This window comes from Syngnathus leptorhynchus, chromosome 11, assembly GCF_054491065.1.
Source record: "Syngnathus leptorhynchus isolate UIUO chromosome 11, UIUO_Slep, whole genome shotgun sequence".
Lineage (NCBI taxonomy): Eukaryota > Metazoa > Chordata > Actinopteri > Syngnathiformes > Syngnathidae > Syngnathus > Syngnathus leptorhynchus.
Genome location: NC_141205.1, coordinates 7000882 through 7015156, shown reverse-complemented (window position 1 = coordinate 7015156; position 14275 = coordinate 7000882). Strand labels below are relative to the sequence as shown.

Sequence of the window (14275 nt, the reverse complement as noted above, 5' to 3'; positions counted from 1 at the left end):
TATATAAATTAAATATAAAAGCAAACATGGATGCAATTGTCAAAAAAAGTATAGTTAACTTTTGGGAACTACCTAAATTTCTGCATAAATGTGTAGTAAAATCTCATCGGCTTGTCATCGTTACAATAATGTAATGGGCAAAAATTCTGCGTTAGCTGTATTAAAAAAATAACATAATAATAAATAGATAAATAAATATTTTTTAAAAATTAAAATTATTTTTCATGGGTCTTTTTCTTTTTGGACAACCATGCAAGTATTCAGAGTCCAGGGTTTAAAGACTACTCTATGTGAACCATTTCACTAATAACCAATCTCCTCTAAGAGTCAAGAGGCCAATCTAAGTAATGAGATTGGAGGTGTTGGTTAAAGCTGCTCTGTCCTACATAAACACGAGGCGTTGATTGACGTCAACGATGCCACGCACAGAAGAGCTTTCGGAAGACTAACAGTTCAGAATGGTTGACTTGAATGAGCGTCAGCTGAAGACTTATAGAATGAAAGCTTTACTAAAACAGAAGAAAGGTTGCATCGTGTGCTGTGACCTTTACATGTAGGGTTCAGTCGTGGCATGGTTACATTATTTTTTGTTTGGTATTAGTTTAAGAAAGAAATAATTAGATTTGACACACCAATGCCTGCAAACCTTTATTTTTAATCTGTTCTTTCAATCAGCCACCACTAATTTTTTATGCTTTGTTCATTTAAATAAACTCCAAATAATGTACAATACAGAAACAAAACACTTATTACAAATTCCTCAGAGTACCCCCCCCCCAAAAAAATAACATCATTCATTCTTTTGTGGATCTATCAAAAAGTGTCCAAACAAAAAAGAGATAATACTCATCATCAGTGTTAAGAACTAAATTAATTAGAGGGGAGGTGAAATAATTATGTGCACAGTACAATAGATCAAAACAAACATTGCTACATTTTTTTTTTGGGTGGGGTGAAACTTGGTTCCTGTATTAAGCATCATAAACAGTAAAGAAGTCACATGACATACATGTTCTAAGAGCACAAAGTCTTAATAAAGTGCTCTAGAGGGCAGTTGTTTAACACAAAACTTAGCATGGTCTTTTGTAAAAAAAAAAAAAAAATCTTTGATTTAGTTTAGTTTAGTTTTTTAATAAAAGATATCACCATAATAAATATAAAAGTAAATCCCAAATCCCCCCAAAAGAGTTTTCCCAATACAGGCATTGCATTTTGTGAGGTTTTCTTATTGCTGTGTGTGAAATTGAAGCAAACCTGTAACTCCACATGACCCGAGTTTGCTGGCGCAAGGACACATAAAAGGAAATCTCCCTCAGCCACAATCGAATGAACTTTGGCATGCTGTCAGTGTGGTACGATGCCAAAGGCGGTTATGGTAGTGCAGCTAAAAATCTGTGTTTTCATCTCCTGAATCAACATGGTTGGCTTTCCATGTCTTGAGGCACTTGATGGACACGGAGTCACGCTGACTCGGCAGATAATGAGTAATATACTCCGCTAATGCTCGCTTCACATTTATAACTGTACTGATGTGCGGCGAGAGTGCTTTGGTCAAGTCATACCATCCTTGCACTTGGTCAACCTGGTAATTGACACAATTTGGTATTTGAACAAATGAACAATGCAAAATGACCTCAAGCGGGTTGCTGGGGGTTGATGTTCATGTGAGGGGGGTGCCCAAGAAGACCGATTCTCTGCTTCTGCTTCCTTTGCTCTGTCATCTGCACACAAAAATCATTTGAAATATGTCAACAGGCCTCTCCACGGTTTTGTTTTTTTTTTCGTTTTTTCTAAACATGCAAGCACTTTATCAGCTATGGCTGTTTTTAAATAGTTCTCTACATAAATGTGAGCTGAGGTCCACTGAGAGGTTGTTTGACTTCTTTTGGCACAGATATTGTTTAGTCTACACGTCTATAGTTGTACATTTCACAAGTGATTTCCCACAGTTATATTTAGAGCCTGGTGAGTTGATCTGTGGCTGAGAAGTATTTATCATAAGGCATTTGTGGTTTTGGAATTATGATTTGGGACAAAGTATTAATCTTATTACCATGGACAGCATGAATAGCAATTGTTTTATACCTGCTCTTTAAGCTCAGTCAGTTGTCCGGACAGGTTGGCCACCAGCCTCATGGTGGACTCCAACTTTTCTTGCAGACTCCTGATTTCATTCTGCTCACCCTCTGCATCGCTGCTCACCAGAGACATGGCACGCATCCTTGGAAACCAGTCAAGATTGTGCTCCTATTTGGAAGAAAACAATTGGATTTGACACTCAAAGGTCACTTCATTAGATACACCAGCACAATAATGCCATAAACTTGTGCAGGTGAGACACAAGAAAGCAACATTTATTTCAATCTCTGCAGGCCTTCAAGGAGCAAGAAGCATTGGGATAGCCTTGGCAGACAACACAAGATGTGGAAGTTGTTTACCTTGATCATTTCAGCCACGTAGCTCTCGGGGCCCGTGTACTCGGTGGAATCTTTGACTTTCACCAGCACGATGAAAAAGAGGTAATGCCACATGTTATGCTCCTCCTTAATGTGCTCCTCAAACGTCACAGTCTTGTTGTCAAATTTGTCTCTCTCCAGACCTGTGGATGGGAGCCATAAGGTTAGTGGATGGGAACAGTCTTTTCCTTTATCATCCCAAAACCATCTCAGGCCAATTTAATCGTGTTTTTTGAGGAAAATTTGACTTGTCAGTGTTAAAAAAACAAACAAAAAAAAAACTATCACATGAGTAACAGACTAAAAGATGGAACTGTTAATAAAAAACAAAAAGGCTAATGGAGTAGTGTTGGCCATGAGCCATTTATTCACTATGTATTCATCATTTCAGCAAAGCACTTTGGGCAATTCTACCCCTTTCTGCTGCAAAATGAGCAAGTCGCACTTGGATGAATTTGGTGCAGAAAAGAGTAATGAGCAATCAAAATACCTTTGGAGTGAACACTAAGTGTCTAAAAGAGTAAATTTGTCAAATTATTTTCTCAATTGATTGAGAAGTGCTCCTCCTCCTAATAAAAAAAGAAATAAAATAATAAATACAAAATAATAAATACAAACAAATATGAATGAATAAATTAATAAATGAACAAGAAATAATAATAATAATAAGATAAGAACAAATTTGAACATCTATGACCTTTGACCAAACCTGTGAGCTAACTTTGGTTTGATCCGAGCACCACCGCAATCCAAATCATGTGATTTAGGCTGACTCCCAAATGTACCTTTTGGTATGTTTGATTTTGGAGAGGAAGGGGGCTGGGGGGTGGTTTGTAGTAAATCTGTCTACAAAAATGTAACTCCGTTCTCTTTTTTTTTTTTTGCATCGGTTCTTGAGAAGGCTGACTCATGAAGGCTCCCTTCCAGCACCTCCATAATTCATATCAGTCTCACTCGCACATTCACACGCGTACACACACACATTCCCACTCACTTAGTCGTTCTCACTTGATTTTCATATCATATGTTTCAACAAAATCCCCAATAACGTGGTCATGTCTTTTTCACATCACTTGAATATATTTGACACGCATAAAAGATTTGATGGCTCCCAATAGTGTTTGTACGTGTGTGCGCATGTTGGGTCAGGCAGCCAGAGCGAATGGTAAGCATATGGAATGAGAACAGTGTTATGTCACCAAGGCAGCCATGGGCTCTGACTCACTCATGTTAAATAAGGCCAGGCCACAGGGGCAGCTGCCGTCTCTACGGTTTCCAGAGGAACCGCGCGGGAACAGGAGACGAATGAAGCCCAGCACCGCACGCTCAAGTGCCTCTCAGTCATCCCGTTTGGTTTTATAAGACATCGATCTTGCTCACAATCCCTCATTAGGTATTTAGGTCTGTAGCCACTGATTGATCGGCCACAAGAAACCCCTTGAGCGCTTGGTTTTCATACATGTCCTTGAGTGCAAATGATATATTTGTGCAGAGTAGACAAAAGAAAATGTTATTTGGAATGCAGCTTGTGTCATTACATACAGCTGCTTTCCGGTTTATATCACATTTGAATGTTGTCAAGCATGCTTCCTGTCACAGCCTCAACTTTAACTAGCAGTATAAAGTGGTGCCTTGAAACAATTCAGGATTTTAATAGGAAAAATAGGCTCACAAGTTGAACAATTCAAGAGAAAAATGGGTCAAGTAGGGCGAGAGTTTATCGCTCTTGTCTGTATTGCTAAAGGCTTTGTGAATATGTGTGTGTGTCGTCTATCAGTGATGAATAGCAAATAATTTTCAAAAGGAAAAATTCACTACATAATTCACAGTCTTTTTAACTTGTGTTAATTATTAATGACAGTTGTATAAGTCTCCTCTGAACAATTACCAGCACTAAAATATTACTTGGACCAGTAAGTTACTTGTGGACTTGGTGGGGACCACCATTGGAATTTGGACCCCATTTTGAGAAACGCTGTTTTAGACGGCAGCTGTTCACTGATTGATTACTCAGGTGACAAATGTTTAAGTCGCAATTGAGCTCCGCTTCCTCTTTGCGTGTTGGAAGCGCGTGCAATGGAGAACTTGGCTTGCGTGCGCTCACCACAAATAAAGCAGGTAGTCTTCAAAACTTCTTCTTTCTTCTGTTTTTCACTCCTCAAGTCGGCAAAGGTGTCGATGATGACACCGAAAATGAGGTTTAGGACGATGATGATGACCATGAAGAAGAACAACAGGTCGTATATCACCCTGGCTGCAAAAAGTGGCTCCTATGAAAAGACCCCAAAAAAAGTTACATGGAGCATCCAGGAGATGTTGATTCTGCCTATTTGGACTTTAACAATTACGACCACGATAACATTTTTTATCAAGACTGTATCTTATTAGTGTGCGACCCAAAGGTCAAACCTTTATGCAAGCATACTCGGGGGAATGAATTTAAAACCAGGTTGACCTTGGTTGTTATGGATGTTGAAACATAAGAGCCAAGATGTAACCAGCCAGATGCTACAGATGGCGGAAAGCCAGGTAATCTCCTAAAGCCAACATGTTATTTAGCCAAAAGGTTCAGAAATAATATGTGTACGTTGATAAGCAGGCTCAAACACACACTGGCTGCCCACAAATTTGGGACAAAAAATTATCTACTATAATCTAATCTACTCTAATATGATGGGTGAGTTATATGTAGTTGCAATTTGTGCAAGTGTGGGTCACTTTTTTCAGAAACATTTGATGGCCTAGTTTGTATTTTATGAGTAGTACATGCATCTTTAGAGTCGGAAATTTATTTGGTTGTATATTTGCAGTGGTAGAAAGTGAGAACATTTAAGAGCCTGAATGTTATTGAAGCCATCTGAATTCAATTGTGCACACCTCTTTGGATGGTTTGCGGAGAACATCGCCTACACCACCGCCGCTCCTCAAGCCGTGACTCAGAACAGTGACAATACACATCAGGAGGGAGTCACAAGTCCGCTCCATGTCGCTGTCTTGTGAATCGTCACTGTCCGCATCTGAGGGAACACAAAGGAGCCACAGAACAATCTGAAGAAAGGAATTTGACGCGATATCAACAAATGTTGGCTGTTGAAGTCAATAATAAGTAATATTGAAATCTTGAGAGTTGTTTTCTTGGTTGACTTGATATTTTAGTTTCAAATGTGTTCATGTATAGTATTTTGGTTTATGATGTGGAGAAAGTCAAAGCAAATTATTTTTTTTGCTGAGTCAGCATTTTCAAGGAAATACATATATTTTTTAAAGGGTTTATCTTAACTGATAACGTTGGCAGGTCACAAGTTGAAATTCAACACATTGTCAAATGGTGGTAGCTCAGAATGACATGTTTCTTTTTGAGCAACTACTTTTATTTCATAATGCCGTTCGAAATTGTTTTTTAGCTACTACTTCTAAATGTGTATTATGATACGTGACCAAAAGCACAGGTGCTTTAAGATCACCTTTTTTTTTCATTTGTATTTTATTCACACCTCTGACTCATTGCTAAGTTTGTTTTTGTTCCCAAGCAGCCCAAAATTCCAATCCTACGTGCTGGAGCATGAATAAGTCGATGTCACATGAGAGTCACTGAGGTCAAATGTGAATGCTTCGGGTCAAACGCTATGCGATTTGGATGTAGTCACGAGAAAGATCAATGAATGTGGTGCCATAAAACATACAGACCATGTCTGTCCCACTTTTACAACATCACAACGGTTTTCCTTTTGCTAAGTTGTGACCATACTCCACCTAAAAAACGATAACCCACCCAATGGTCAGAAATCAAAATTTCAAATTCAAAATGCTAACTTCTCAATCACATTACCTTCATACACACTCCCAGCAGTGCAGTTTTCATTCACTTCGCCTTGACATATTCTGCTGGACAGAAACTCACTGGCTATGCTGGCTTCGTTTTCTGCACACAATAAATACGAGTTAGCAGAAGTCTTGGAAATAAACCGCGGCGCCATTCTGAGGAGACTATCTTCACTTAGTGTCGCATTGGGAAGTCGATCCACTTCCAGGATGAAGTCATCTTTGAAGAAAATATAGCCGACGATGGAGAACAAGTAGACGAGGATGAGTGCAAGCACGGCGGTCAAGACGATGGAGCGTCCGTTGCGCGTCACGCTCTTGATGACATTCAGCAACGTCTCTTCTCGGTACACCAGATCAAACAGCTACAAAGACGTAACAGAAGAAATGTAAATGAACATTTGATGATGAATTATGGAACAGTTTTGTGTCAATCTGTCTGACATGAAGTTTTGGCAACAATATTGCGTCAGACATTCTAAAGCGCTGGCTTCTAAAAAATATAAAGTCAGCATGATAGCGTTAAGCCATCCAATACGGAAACATCTGGCCTGGACTGTCATGTACTCAGATGGTAAAAGTCCAGAATTGGATTCTGCTGTTACGCAGATGGTTCAAATCATACTTTTGCAATGTCTTCATTTTCCCAAACGTCAAAGCATCGGCATGGCTTTCTGTCTTTTACTCACCAACAAACTGTAGAAGAAGACATGAACAAACACCCCCAGACTGCAGATGAGCAGGTAGGTGAAATGGTAGAGGAACTCAAAGTCCATCACCATGGCTTTGTAGCCCCGACTGAAGGTGCCGCGGTTTCCCAAAAAACTCATCAGGAAGATGATTTTATTGCACACCTGGAAGATGGATCGCTTTGGTTAGATTACAAATGATTTGATCATAAGATGGATGCTAGTTTTATTTCATGTAGTAAAATTGTGCAAAATCAAGCCCTTGTCACTGCTCTCAAATGCTGTGTCCGCCGACTGCCTGAAACCACGCCCTGCCGAATGAGTCATCTCACATCTTATGCAAACTTAATATCACAGAATCAAACATGGAAGACTGTGCTTTTTAAGTACTATAAATGAATACTAAACTGTTTCACATGGTAAATAAAGCAACCCATGTTTATAAACACAAACTAATTAGTAAGAGACAGACTCACATTGAAGGCCCCAAGGAGGAACAGCGTGGGCTCCAGACCAACTGAGAAGATGAGACGGAGGATGGTGACGATGACGAGCGCCCGGATGCCGAGCGGTTGGGGCATGATGATCACAATAATGAGTGTTGCCAAGACGCCCATCCACAGCAGGGCAGACAGGTGGGTGTCCAGCGTACCTGCATGGGATTCATGCCAACACAGATCTCTGCTGAAACTGCTGACTCGCTAAATGTGCATAGTCATCACAACGTAAGGTTGACAAAGCAGCTTGAAACTAGTGCGACTGGACTCTTTAATACATTAAACAGGCTTTTATCTGGCGGGAAAACCCGGGGCCTTTATTAGTGGGACTGAACCAGACATAATTCCTTTACATAACATGTAGAAGTAGTTTTCGAGACTGTACAGTATACATTTTGTCTTGAGCGTGTGGGCTGGTCTTGAGTGAGAGAGAACCTGACACGTTGCCACATGAACCTCTCTCAAGGAAAACTCCTTGAGAGAGCTTCACGTGGTGACGTGTCACTAAGATGGAAGAGAAAAAAAACAATGCATAGAGTTAAAAAAAATAAAATAAAAAAAAAAAAAACAAGGCCACACCTCATTTGATGCCTCTGTGAATTATCTTGCCAAGCCTGCAGGGACTTCATTAATATTTGTAAAGTCACGGGGGCGAAAAGTGGCATGCCTGACAAAAATAAACAATTAAAATGCAGAATGGTCAAAAACATTTTCCCCCTTAACTTCCTTTCCTCCTTCCTTGGCTCGTTCGTCCGCCTTCCCCTCCTCTAGTTCTCGCTCTCTCTCCCAACGCGTGTCGAGATCATATGACAGGTGCCACTTACATAACAGGCATTTCTAAAAATACTTTGGCTGAAAGATTCATCAGAAAAAAAAAGAGGGAGCAACACAAAGCATCAAAGATGTGATAGACCAAAAAAGAAGGGACGTTTTACACCCGCCATTTCGAACTACAGTTGCTCACTTATGCCTTTCTGGAACGTTGTTTGGGTTCAAACGTTCAATCAAACTGTCAGTGAAGAATGTGGCAAGCATGCAATGCTTACACGCGTGTTATGCAGTTCATGTATGGATTCTATGCATATACATGGATAACGGCAGAACACAGTGACCTATATTTGCTGCTCTTACGACATTATTTGAAAGGAGGACAGTGTGTGTGTGTGTGTGTGTGTGTGTGTGTGTGTGTGTGTGTGTGTGTGTGTGTGTGTGTGTGTGTGTGAGGAGGAGCAGGAGAGCAAAGGTCGTAGTACCATAAAAGCTAGTCATTAAAAGCATCTAAAGGTATATTGTCCATTCACGTGACGCTTGGTGTGGAGGGGAAACATAGTCAGACATTACTCATGCTAAGTAGTCTCTTGAACCGAGATCAAAACAAGCAAAAGAGAGAATCAGACATTCATCAGTTTCAAAGTAGACGAGTCTTTTGTGACTCAAAGCCGTCGGGGAAGTTATCTGAAAGTTTGCCTGTGTACAAAAGGGTGAGTCTCAAACAAAGAGCGGGGTTATTGGCAGGTCACGCTCTTTAATTCCTGGTCAGGTGATACAAGTCAGCAGAACTTTAGGGGGAAGCAGATCAGTGGATTAATTGCTCAGAAGTCTTCATCTGTTTACTCTTTCTCTGTGTTACCATTCCAGAATACACCCCAAAAAAAATCTCTATTCAGAAAATCCTTCACAGTGAGTTAAATTGCCGTTCTCGTTTGACATTCAGGTACTCCTATTAGCAAAAGCAGGTTGTGGCAGAAAAAGCACGCCGCTAAGCCGCTGTCCTTCCTGTTTTGCATTATTGAGGACACCACCTCAGTTTGACCCTGGATTGTGGCCAAAAGTGAATATTAAAAGCTTCTCTAAATCTCCATTACCACGTCAATTAACCAGGCATGGTCAACCTCGCTTTTTCTTTTTTTTTTGTAAACGTCAAGGAGTGCAAAATGACATAGTCAGTTAACATTACGCAGCGGTCACACTTTGGTTGGACTGACCTCCGTGTATCCCCTCCAGCGGGTAAAAGAAGCAGACAAGCAGGTTCATGAGCACAGCCAGGTTGAAGGAAACGTTGCTCCAAACTGAAATGTTTCTGGAGCACCAGTACAACACCGGCTGGGCTGGGAAAGACAATAGTTACGTTACAATGGATACTAAATTAAATCAATTGTCAATAAAGTTTTTGTTTCGTCTACGCTGATTCTGTTTCTATATATCTATCGCACCTTGGCCTTTCACCCTCCACAGTAAGTGATACATAACTCAGAAGGGTTTGCACCTTCTCACCATCTCGTACATAAAGGCGCATTTGCTCTTACTACGCGAGTCATTTTATCTCGTATTGTGAGTGAGAGTGACAGACACAACACGGCTTTGTGCTAGGTATGCTGTTTTGAAGGCGGATGATTCACAACTGTTTCGCGACACCGAGAATTCGGAAAGTCCCCGTTTTAATTTTAGACGGTAGACGTGCAAAATGCTTATGGAGACGAGAAGGCCTGTTCAGACTTGTGTGGACAAATCTATCTACTTCACAAAATGTAAATAAAATTTAGCTAAAATTAATTGAACAAAAAAGTTTAAAATAAGGGTCAGGCTTTTAAATAAATAAATAAATAAATAAATAAATAAATAAATAGCACCCCTTAAAATGTCATGTTGTAATTTCACTGTGCCTAAGGCATATTATTGCACTTTCTAAGTATACCATTTATTTTGATGAAACCCTTTTTCAAGCCCATTTGTGGGAGAATTGACTCCTTCAGGCATATGGCTGAGAAATAAATTAGATTTGGTATACAGTGTTGCTAAGTAAAACTTGATGTTTCCCATGTTTTAGTTTGTTGCTAGTAACTTTATACCTCTAAGCTTCTTCTGCCAATTCATCTCACTGAAGAGGTCCTCCGCTCGCAGGAAGAAGTCGTTGATTTTACTGCCCTGCTCGTCTCTCTCAGTGGTGTAGTAGACCCGGAGCTTGGATTCGGAGGTCAAGAATTCACAGATGTTGGGCACTGGGAATACAATCTCTTCCATGGTGCGGTCATGGCGCACAATCTAGACAGCAGAGTTGACAATCACGATCTAGGAGTCAATCCGCTTGCTGTGCGTTTTTTACTTCAATCTGAGCTGTGTGGTTGGCATAAAACTCCAGGGCCTCATCTCCATCGCCACTGGCTCCTCCAGGCTTCAACATTATGGACAGCTCCTTGTTGTGACGGGCCAGCTGGATGACGAACACACGAGCAGAAAATATTAAGGCGAGCACATGTGATGTGACAATTACAGGGTTCTCCAATAGACCTGGTGAGCCAAGATATAAATGTTGTGTCCAACATTTCTGGGAGATGCTGCATCATGTTCCTCATCATCCTCCCCATTATCATCCTCCTCCTTTGTGTCTTCAAACTCCACCTCTCCCTGGAGATAGGCTTTTTTGATCACCTCCACCTGGAAAGACATGATCAAACGAATGAATCTCACTTTTACAACAGAGTGGGGAGTAGTTGCTTTTAAGATGTTTGAGCGGAGGCCATTTTGTAAGTTCCTCACAAGCTCTTTAGGTCTCATGTTGTACAGAATCCTTTCAGCATTCTCGCTGTCATGACGGCTCTCCATAATGGCAAGCAGCAACTTGGACGCGTTGTTCTAAAAGTAAGAAATAACTTTTGAAAAGTAATAAAGACTTTGGCTTTAATCCACTTTCGATCCAAGTACAAACGTCTCCCTTTGCTCAACTTTCACCGTGGTCGCTACCGTACCTTGAGCTCCAGCACCAGATCCATCCGCTTCTTTCCGAGCGGGTTGATGTCATTCAGGATCAGAGCAATGATGATATCAATACCGTTGGACTCGTGAGTGGCGATGCAATTCTGAGGCACGTGTGAATAAAGTTTGCATATTGATGGAAATTTGATCGTTGAAGAGTTGTCACATCTGGTGTGATCTGCCGTCTTACCTGGTTTTCATGGCAGGGACCTTGGCAGTACTCTGTGAGGCTCTCTAGAGTTTGGTTGATTAGGGCAACGTTCTTTTCATTGATGTACAGCCCTAATAAGCCCAGACCTCCTGTGGTGCTGCCGCAGATGCAGTCCAAGAACTGAAGGGTCTCACACACCAAGTTGTAGTTGTTCTTGTGGTTTTGACAGCGAAGAAAGTTCTGAGGAGATAAAAGTCGTAATCGGAAAAAATTCTCATTATTATGAACAATATTATCATTAACAATATTTTAAAATAATTTTTTTAATGTGCCATTCTTTATTTTATTTTACAAAGAAAAGCTTATGTGCCAAGACTGTCTTTTTCCCATTCAGTAATTGCAACTAATAAAACACAACATAAACACAAGCGGAAAGCCAGAGGCAAATACCATATTATTGCCATCATCATAATCATCATCATCATTAACTCATTACGCTAATGTCACCTTTAATCATTCCAGGCCATCACTAAGAAATGGTGTGAAGAGCCAAAGAGTAAGCAAGCGAATTAAATACCAGTTCAACGGACGGACCAACCTGTAGGTCACAGTTGTGATTCTCACAAAGTAGCTGCAGGAAACGAAGGATGGGCTGCATGATAATAATGACGTAGCTCATCTCGCCATCATCCTGATTCTTCTCCCCGGTGCTTGCTTGACCATCTGCTGAGGCGAAGTGGTCCTCTGGGTCGGCTTCCCGTCGATAAGAGTTAAAAGCTTTCTTGGTGGCGGACGAGGCCTCGAGTAGTTGCTCGCGCACTTCTTCGGTCATTACCACTGATGATTCTCTTGCTGAACAAATAGAATTATTCCAATTGGAAAAATAATCCTACTGTTGTTAAAATTGAACCCATATTTTCTTTTTGCCCATTTGATTAAATCCAACACAAACCTTTTTTGCGGACCGGGGTGTCTTTGTCCTGGCTGTCATAGTCTCTCTTCCGATTTCCAAGGTCGCTGGTATTTACTGTCACTGTAGCTTTGATCTCCAGCTGCGCCAACTTCATGCGGTCGTAGAAAACGCGAAAGAACTTTTCTGACTTTTTGTCCTCGGTCAGACGGCAGAAGAATGAACGCTGGTCACACAAAATGGGGGAAAACGTCACAAAGTTGTCAGTTTGAGTGTAACACTTGAATGTAAAATTGCAAATTGAAATAATGCAATTAGAGAACTGGCAGATTGACTCTGTAACCAAAATAAACATGACATTTTTTTTTTATACTCGTGCCCTTATTTGGTTTTGGTCAATAAGAAAGAATAATGCAATTAGAGAACTGACAGATTGACTCTGTAACCAAAATAAACATGACATTTTTTTTTTATACTCGTGCCCTTATTTGGTTTTGGTCAATAAGAAAGAATAATGGAAGTTTTCAAGGCCCGAGTGTGGATTAGGTAGACATGGTGGCACTCAGAAATGTGGTCATGTGGAATTAGAGCACTTCTACATTATGTACAGTGTGTGCTGGCCTGCTTACTAGATTGTTGTTTTGATTATGTAAGAGTTCTTATCTATAGCACCATTTGCAAAGGCCTCACCCAACAGAGGCCAACTCACCGCACACGCATGGTGAAAAATGACACAGGCAGGAGAAGCCTGGCCTACTTGCACAGAAAAAGAAACAATGGAGAGCAGGGTGAAAGAGTCCCGAGATGAAAAGCAAGACGAAAGGAGTAGGAAAAAATTAAAAAGAGGCGGGGTTGGGAAATCAGGTGACTGAAAATGAGGAAGAGACAGACAATACTCTGTTAGACGGTAACTGGGCCAGTGACGATTATGTAACCACCCGTCTTTCCAGGTTATATGCAAAACTGGGCTAGTAGAGGAAAAAAAAAAAAAAACAAGCATATGTTAAGCATGAGGTCATCAAATAATCTTGTGAGATGACTTTCTGTTAAAATAAAAAAAAAGAACAGCTGTGACCAATTCAGTACTAAAGCAAATAATTATTAAAGTAACCAAAAGCAACGTAAACACACAATTGTATTCTCTTCTGCAGCCGCCTAAAACAGTGAACTATGTGACTGTGCCCTAAAGCAGATTCCACAGACTCCTCATGCCCCACCCCAGCCCAGGCCTCCACCACTAAGCAGGAGCTCTCCCGCACGTACGCACCGTCAACACACAGGGACAAGCAGATAGCAGACTAAGGAGGGAGGGGGAGCGAGTTGCTGAGCGAAGCCGTCATCCAATAAACAACCTGCGACCGCACGCACCTAACGCCCTGCTTGCATCTTGCAGCATATTTGCGGCATTAACGCTTCTCTGCACATTATAATTAGCTAGCTGAAGTGGGGTAGCTGGGCATCGATTGAACCAGACTGTGAAGAAGCCCTCACAGTTACACATGCCTACACATTAGCCCACCAAATACACACCAATTAAAATTACATAAGTCACACACACACATTTTCCATCACAAGCACACACAAGCAAGAGGGTGCACACTTCTTCCATACCCACTGACTTTTACAGACACGCACAAAAGTAGGTCACCTGTCTCCGGCAACAGGCACATGCCCATGTTTAAAAGACACACCCACATGTCACACAAGCACTCTGAAAGACTTTGCCAAAGTTATGTAATCATCGTTGCATTCGCGTGCGAATGTCACAGTATGTGCAGAGGGAGATGCGGTCCGGGATCTTGCTAGCACATCACGTCAGTCGGGGTAACCGATCGGGTTGCTGAAATAGCTTTTATTTGACAGATGGTTGGAGAGGTATACAGACGTACATCATTTTAGAATTCTTAATTCATCCAAGCACCAGTTTCCATATGTAGAAGCAGACTCGATATTTTTTGGGTGGCACTTTGTGCATTCATCCAATATTGTTGATATCT

General features: G+C 40.9%; 1 protein-coding gene across 14 annotated transcripts in view; it reads right to left on the bottom strand.

Annotated features, from left to right (window-relative positions):
- Nucleotides 1–642: 642 nt before the first annotated feature.
- Nucleotides 643–14275, bottom strand: part of LOC147049162 (inositol 1,4,5-trisphosphate-gated calcium channel ITPR1) — a 40481-nt gene continuing 26848 nt past the window's right edge. For all 14 annotated transcript variants that reach the window (XM_085923317.1, XM_085923320.1, XM_085923321.1 and 11 more), the window contains 18 exons: nt 12321–12504; nt 11967–12220; nt 11408–11608; nt 11211–11321; nt 11002–11097; nt 10753–10899; nt 10568–10675; nt 10314–10506; nt 9450–9572; nt 7444–7619; nt 6968–7132; nt 6454–6643; nt 6286–6378; nt 5334–5473; nt 4561–4726; nt 2439–2599; nt 2086–2247; nt 643–1721 (listed from right to left, as the gene is read on the bottom strand). In XM_085923317.1, the coding sequence (XP_085779443.1) occupies nt 1635–1721; nt 2086–2247; nt 2439–2599; nt 4561–4726; nt 5334–5473; nt 6286–6378; nt 6454–6643; nt 6968–7132; nt 7444–7619; nt 9450–9572; nt 10314–10506; nt 10568–10675; nt 10753–10899; nt 11002–11097; nt 11211–11321; nt 11408–11608; nt 11967–12220; nt 12321–12504 (2757 nt within the window). In that variant the 3' untranslated portion in view covers nt 643–1634. The remainder of the gene's footprint in view (nt 1722–2085; nt 2248–2438; nt 2600–4560; nt 4727–5333; nt 5474–6285; nt 6379–6453; nt 6644–6967; nt 7133–7443; nt 7620–9449; nt 9573–10313; nt 10507–10567; nt 10676–10752; nt 10900–11001; nt 11098–11210; nt 11322–11407; nt 11609–11966; nt 12221–12320; nt 12505–14275) is intronic.